The 7,209-nt window shown below is 40.4% G+C and overlaps 1 protein-coding gene across 1 annotated transcript; it reads right to left on the bottom strand.

The window, feature by feature from the left end:
- Positions 1-2,425: 2,425 nt before the first annotated feature.
- LOC113940487 (histamine H3 receptor-like) lies at positions 2,426-6,834 on the bottom strand. Its single transcript, XM_027631635.1, has 2 exons — positions 6,576-6,834; positions 2,426-3,289 (listed from the first exon to the last, which is right to left on the bottom strand). The coding sequence occupies exons 1-2, from the start codon at positions 6,765-6,767 to the stop codon at positions 2,498-2,500; spliced, it is 984 nt and encodes a 327-aa protein (XP_027487436.1). The 5' UTR covers positions 6,768-6,834; the 3' UTR covers positions 2,426-2,497.
- Positions 6,835-7,209: the final 375 nt, after the last annotated feature.

The raw sequence follows: 7,209 nt of genomic DNA, 5'->3' as shown, positions 1-7,209 counted from the left end.
TGGTGGTTTTCTTTGACAGAATTACTAGATTAGTGGACAAGGGGAGAGTAGTCATTTGCTTTTTAAATTAGAGAATAAATCAAATGTTGAAGTTTTAATCATAGTCCTTCATGGGGCTGAGGGAGAAATCTATGTGGTCCTTCCTTTGGAAATAAAGGACATAGACATTAGGAGAATCCTTCAGATTCAATACCTGTTCAAGAAAAAAACAACTAAAAGATAACACAATTTCTTCCAACATGTATGTTTTATTTGTTGGGTGTTTTTTAAAACCTGAGAGGGTTAACTTAGAAAAACACTGGTGTATTTTGAGTTGAACCTCACAAAGTCATATACCGACTGTAACTATGTATTTACAAGGCCTATTGGACATCTGCAAAGACAGAAGAAAATTTAAGGATGTGAAATGGGTGACTGGATAGAGACTTGGCTTAGAAAACCCTTTGGCAAACAAAGCCCGTTTGAGTCAGGTTATAAGAACAGATGCTGAGTAAATATCATAACTCTGGAAAATGTCCAATAGGGAGAAGACTCACAATGCCACCTTGACTAAGACAGCTTTAATGATGTGAGCAAAACAAACAAGTGCTTGACCTACCCTGTGAGCACTAAGCAAAATTTTCAACAATTAGAAAAATAGAACAAATTCTTTTAGTATACAGGAATGGTGGGACAAAACAGTTTGAACACCGTGTGTAATACAGAAACTAAAGAACACTGATCTCCAGTAGCTTCCCTACTTTATGTTGTTTCAAATTTGCTGCACATTGTTCTCCCTGGCAAACTCCCTGACAAACTAGTTTCCCAGCACTGCACAATGTGGATTCAATTTACCTAGTCAATAATTTTGTAGGTAATTTTTCCAAAACAAGCAACACATTCTTTAATCACAAAATGCAAACAGAATATTTATATTAAAAGCATAGGGATAGAAAACCAGGCAACTCAAATACTTTGCCATTTTGGGCCTACCTTCAGTTTATCTGTTTAACAGATGCTTAGTGCACCAGCTATTCTATAAATGTTTTAACTCTGTGTGTGTGTTTGGATTTTTTAAGCCTCACAGAAAAGATTCTGTGATTCTGTGAAAAACTGCACAAAACGTATGCCAGCACCTTAGCTCATGACAGTAAAAACAGCTGTGCTGAATCAATGACCTCCTCCTGAAGCTCTGTTAGAAATCAGGTTCACAATCCAGAACACTATCCATGTGAAGCAAGAAAGCATAAAGAGGAAGAATGTTGAAAGATAATCATCCACCAGTGTGAAAACTATCAAGAGAAGTCTTCAGTTCCAGACCTCTGAATAGAATGACATTTCAGCTCTTCAAAGCCATCAACTTTTGTGCTATGATTAAGCTGCTTATATGCATTTGAATTGTGCTTGCAAAGGAGTACTGTGCTGTTGCAATACTTCTACAGCCATTTTCAAATTAATTTAAAAACTATTTAAATGGATTACTGCTCTTCATTGTTCTGTGCATCAGATTTCTATTCCCGTATTTTATACATTTGTATCTATGCATATACACACACAAAGAGGAAGAAAATTACATAAAAGGAGAGAAAAAAATTTAACTAGTGACTCTCACTTACCCATCCATGAAAGCCTTCTAGGTGAGTTGCAACACTCAACACAAGGTAAGAAGGTTTGGCACATGGAATGGGTTGTAATCAAGCTCCATTGCCTTCTCCAACACATCTACCCACTCCTTTCAGCACTGCACATTCAACTGCTTTATTTGTTAACAGCTGCTTAAGACACCTCTGTGTCAGCTTTCAGACCTCTGTAAATCCCATTCTCAAGCATTGAATACAGCCCTTCCTCACTGATAAAAAAATCCAGTTTGATACTTGTTCTGTGGCAGAGAAAATCCATTTAATGTCACAGTAATAGGGCACAAAGACTGATCTAGTATAAAAATCACTCTGTCGGATCAAATTTGTTCCAGACATTTTGATGGAATACCTTTGCACTTGCAAAGCTTCACACTGGAGAGGCTATTGTCTATTCTCGCACAGACAGCCAAAATGATAAATCCAGCATGAAGTTAGCACTGCTTGCTCTGCTAATTCAACAGGAATGCGATCATGTGCCCAAGCCTGGCCTATCTTTCAGGCCATCAAATACTGCACAGATCTGGCACTAAATATCATTTAAGCATGACCAAAGAGAGTGTCAGGACAAAAGACAGTATGGGTGAAAAGACTAACAACCATTTATGTCTGTGACAATTTTGATAACCAATCTCAAAATTCCATTTCCATGGAAAATTTCATTCTCTGAAAATCATTCAGAATGACTAACTTACATGTACTGTGTCCTGCAACACCAGGCATGAACTATTTTAAATTTAGAAAAAGACAGATACGGTAGATTAGGCAGTCCACTCTCTTGCATATTGCTCACTGTGGGAATTTTAATGCTGAAGATACATATAAAAAGATACCACTAAATAACACAGGAACCTTATTGTTAACACATTTATTTTAACTCTCTAAAGAGAAGGTGTGTTACCTGATCTCAGTGTTGCAAACTTTTTGGGACACAATATTTTTATGAAAGCCATTCGAAACTTCATATGACAGAGAGGGTAGAGAAAGGGGTTCAAAGAGGAATTGATCCATAAAAGCCAAAAGGCTGCTTCATACAAGGAGTTATGGATGCACTTTCCTTGGCAGGCCCCACGAACAATCATTAATAAAGAGTATGGGGCCCAGCAAACAGCAAACACACAGACAATTATGGCAAGTGACTTCGCGATTTTTTTGTCCCGCTGCAGTTTTGACCCGGTCCTTGAATGGAAAGAAACAAAAAAGTTCCTTTTGAGAACTGTAGGACTGGTTTCTGTTCTAGATGGACAGTTAGCCATCACTGCTGGTCTCCACGACCTCGTTAGTGATGAAACACTGTCCTCTGCTTCCGAGGAAGAAGATGCCCCTAATCTTGGCAAAGGGCAAAATCTCCAGGACAGGCTGCTGCTCCTTGGAGGTTCACAGTCCTGCACACTGCCTTGCCGCTGGCGCCTCTGGATGCTGTGGAAGATGTGCATATTGAAGTAGATCACCAGGAGCAGTGGCACAAAGAACTCCAGGGTGGATGCACACAGGAGGAAGTACCAGTTGTCGTAGAACTCGGCGTAGCACTGATCTGCCGCTACTGCGCTGTGTCCGACCACGTGCTCCCAAAAGAGGATTGCTGGGCAATAGAGGAGAAAGGCTAAGATCCATATGGCCACCATCTTGATGGCAGGGTTGGAGGTTATTCCCTGCTGGGCTCTGTAAGATATCTATGAGGGAAAAGGACGTCACATATTCAGACAACATTTTGGAAAAACTGTCTCCAAGAAACCATAAGCACGTCAAATATAATATTTGTTCTGTAATTTCCCCAGACACCTAGAACATCTTCATTATGTACAGTCCTGAAAAAACTCTTAGTCTTGTTCTTCATGCAGTGTAGCTCTGTGACTTATTTTAACACTTGGGATTGGAGAGGAGCAGAAATTATGATGGCTAAAGTACAATTTGACTTCAAGGTGTGAAAGGACATAGCTTGTTGCCACTGCTCAGTAAAGGAATTAGAAAGGAATCAGTTTATGATTCATTAGCCCAGGCTCAGCAGAGAGCAAAAGCAGCTGTGGGAATTCCTTCCTGCACAGCAAAAGTAGAAGCTTCCTGTATTAGATAGGTTGCCATGTGAGACTGCAAACACTAGACAACATCATTTTTAATACTGCTTCCTCCTGCCATAGCAGAAAAATCTATCCCACACATATGCTTTATTTAAATATTCTATTTTAACATTTGCTTTACCTATTAAAAGCTCATTGCATTACTGAAAATCTTGATGCTTTCATGTTTACCTAGACAGCATATCAAGAATTAAAATCATGACATTCAAAGTTAGGAAATAGAGGAGTTAAAACCACCCTGTAGTAGCCCAGCCAGTATGTGCAATACATACTTCCAGGTCTCAGTCCCCTGCATCTTTCAGAGCACAACAAGATTAGTTAATGAAAAGCTGGACAATTTTATTTCCTCCATTCTGTTCAACATTTGACATCTCAGGCTTTCCTCAGAACTATTATCTTCCTCATCAGCTTCCTATGCCCTTCATTAGTGTAGTACTTGCATGCTACACAAATATTAATGTACAGTATCTTCACAGCCTCATATGACACAAAGGGTATTGTCCCTTGATATGGTTTGAAGCTGGCTTCCTGCCAAGTCTCCAAACCTTACCACAAGGAGTCTGTCGCCCCCCCCAAACCTCAGGGAGAAGAGGGAGAAAAAAACAACTAAGAAAACCCGAAATGAGAGAGAGACAGCAGCTAAGAGACAGAGTTTTGGGGGTAAGAACTGAACCAGACCCCCCCCAAAAAACTCCTTGGAAACCCCTCACATCCTAGAAGGGAGGGGTGAAGTGCGACATGCACTGCAGAGAAGAGCTAAGAAGCTCAGTCGTCCTGAGAGCTCAGCCAGGATGAAATGTGTGGGAGGTGGACCTTGGGCCCTCCCTTGCTGCAGCTCTAGAGAAGCTAGCAGCTTGGAATCAGAGCCAGAAGTTCTACAAGGGGCTTGAAATCCCCTGAAGATACCAGACCATCACGGAGACTCCTGTGCTTCGTTGATATGACCGTGGTGGAGCAACCTTTGTCTGGAGTGAACATAGCCCACGGAGGACCCCTCGCTTGGAAGACAAGTGGCCGAGGGGCTTGGATATCCCCTCGTGTGTGCTGGCAGAGATCCAGCAACAGCTGCATGCATGAGAGAGAGATAGACTACTACTCTGAAGAAGATGCTGCCCTGAGAGTTGGAAGGGATCTTTCCTTCTTCCCTCCTGGACTTTTATTTGGAGAGGAGAAGAGATTTGATCCATTGTAAATACTTATGTCATGGTAGAGATAATTAATATTGTATATAATGTATTGTAGTATTTATTCATGTGTACAGTCATTGTAATATAATCCTTCCCCCCACTTTGAGTCTGGTGTGATTGTCTGGAAAAACACATCTTAAACTGAGTTGAGATGTGGGAGGGGGGGCTTAGACTAAGGAATTAGATTTTGGGGATCTCAAACCATGACATCCCTATTTCACCAGCAAGTAACAGAGCAGTAGTGCGGTGTTATACACATTATTTTAGATATTTTATTTTACTGTAGCCTGAAGATTCAGACTCCTCTACATCTCAAAGCAGCATATTGGCTCAGTGAGCAGCTCCAGTTCTGCAGTAATGAATTTGCAAGACCACAAGCATCTCAATTCAGAGGCAGAAAATAGGAAGCTCAGCACAACTTCACAAACTGTTAAGTCTAAAATGACTGGCACCTGGCCACGAGCCAGGTTTGCAGCATAGTCAGAAGTGGATCCCAAGTCTATGAAGAAGCATAGTATCTTTTCTTTGGATAACAGCCCTATGTTACACACTCCTGGACTCACTCCATTCTAATTACCTAAAGGAGAAAACCAGAACGTGATCATGTAAACAAAGACCATCACTAGCTGCATAAGAATATGGATCTCAGTTGGGTTGCAGAGGCCCTTTTAATTTACATTTTTCACATTTTGAGCTCTGCAACTTCATTAGTATCTTAAATATAGGTATTTTCATACTTTACTGTTCAACTTTAAAAAAAAAAAAAGAAAGATGGAGAAGGACTTTGTACAAGGGCAAGTAGTGACAGAACAAGAAGGAACTGAAAGAGGGCAGGTTTATGTTAGATATTAGGAAGAAATTCCTTGCTGTCAGGGTGGTGAGGCACTGGAACAGGTTGCCCAGAGAAACTGTGGATGCCCCATCCCTGGAAGTGTGGAAGTGTTCAAGGCTAGGCCAGATAGGGCTTTGAGCAACCTCGTCTAGTGGGAGGTGCACCTGCCCGGGGCAGGAGCACTGGGATAGATTATCTTTAAGGTCCCCTCCAATCCAAACCATTCTAAGATTCTATGACCAAACACCAAATAGAGCTTAGAAATGGTGAATGATAATGTTTATTACTGAATACCTCGGGTATCTTCTGTAGCAGAAGAATGACAACACTCAAGAAACAACTCTTACCTCTCCACATATTGTGATTCATTCTTCTTTCTGCTTCAAGGGCTTAGTTTCCACTCAACTGCTTGTTGGCAGTGCATGCCAATCATCCCCTGTGGTAATTCAGATCTTCACCTGATCTTCACCCAGTCCATCCCACGTCTCCCTCCATACCTCTTCTTATAAAGCCTAAGCATATCCTTGACTCAATCCAGTTTTCGTCACACCTCTTCTAACAGCCAAAGCAAAGCCCAAGTTTTCCACGTGCCTGCTGTCCCTTTCTTACCTTGGCCTTCCCACCTTCTCTGTAGTGTTATTAAATAAATTCTAATGCAGATGGCAGGAGGGTAACATCGAAATTATAGACAAGGCAATGTCTTATCTCTAAGTGCCAATGCAACACTGAAGAATCATCATTTTTCAGAAAAAAATGCTACAATAATGAAGGACTATTTAGCTTCTAGTGTTAATAGTGAATACTCTGAGTTTTATAGAAATTCCAATATATATAAAGCTAAAATTAGAAAAATTATTCTTACAGCTTTTGTAACTGACAGGAAACGGTCGTAGCTGATAAGGACGATGCTGAACACTGAAGCTGTGCACACGAGATAGTCCATAACAAGCCAGACCTTGCACAGGCCTTGTCCCAAGTGCCACGTCCCTGTCAGGGCATAAGGGATGTACAGAGGCATACAGAACACACCTATGAAAATAAAACAAGCACACATGTCAGTCAGCACTGTAGGGAGTGCTTGTCAAAGCATAGAAACATTTCTGTGGTATCTGATAAAAGTACAATCAATACTGACTGCAACCAATGAAAACTTTAGTACAAACTAGGCACTAGTAACATTCTTACAATTCATACCTCTCTGAAAGGTGTATTGTGTTTATTGTGTATCATTATTACTTCTGTTAATATCACCTGCTAAAGGAAGGAGCAGCTGACTTTTTACCTGCTGAAGTAAACACTATTCCGTATTAATTGCTGAAATTAAAACAAACAAAAACACCTTTTCCCCCAATATAATTCACTAACTGCTTTCTACAATAAATTATCCAACTGCCATGCTTCTATCCTCTTAGAAGCATATGGTGTCCAAAAGTGTTCCAGAAGTAACTTTTTATAGAAATCTGAGTTTCAGATTAATTTTTAAAACTATACAATCA

The sequence above is a fragment of the Corapipo altera genome, unplaced genomic scaffold, assembly GCF_003945725.1.
Source record: "Corapipo altera isolate COAL_440 unplaced genomic scaffold, ASM394572v1 89556, whole genome shotgun sequence".
In the NCBI taxonomy this organism is placed as follows: Eukaryota; Metazoa; Chordata; class Aves; order Passeriformes; family Pipridae; genus Corapipo; species Corapipo altera.
Note: the sequence above shows the minus strand (reverse complement) of the source record. Positions and strands in the feature narration are given on the sequence as shown.

Coding starts and splice junctions, on each gene's coding strand:
- LOC113940487 (XM_027631635.1), bottom strand. CDS start 6,767: ATGTGTGCTTGTTTTATTTTCATAGGTGTGTTCTGTATGCCTCTGTAC. Junction 3,290..6,575: donor TCCTGTCAGTTACAAAAGCT/GTAAGAATAATT, acceptor TTTCCCTCATAG/ATATCTTACAGAGCCCAGCA.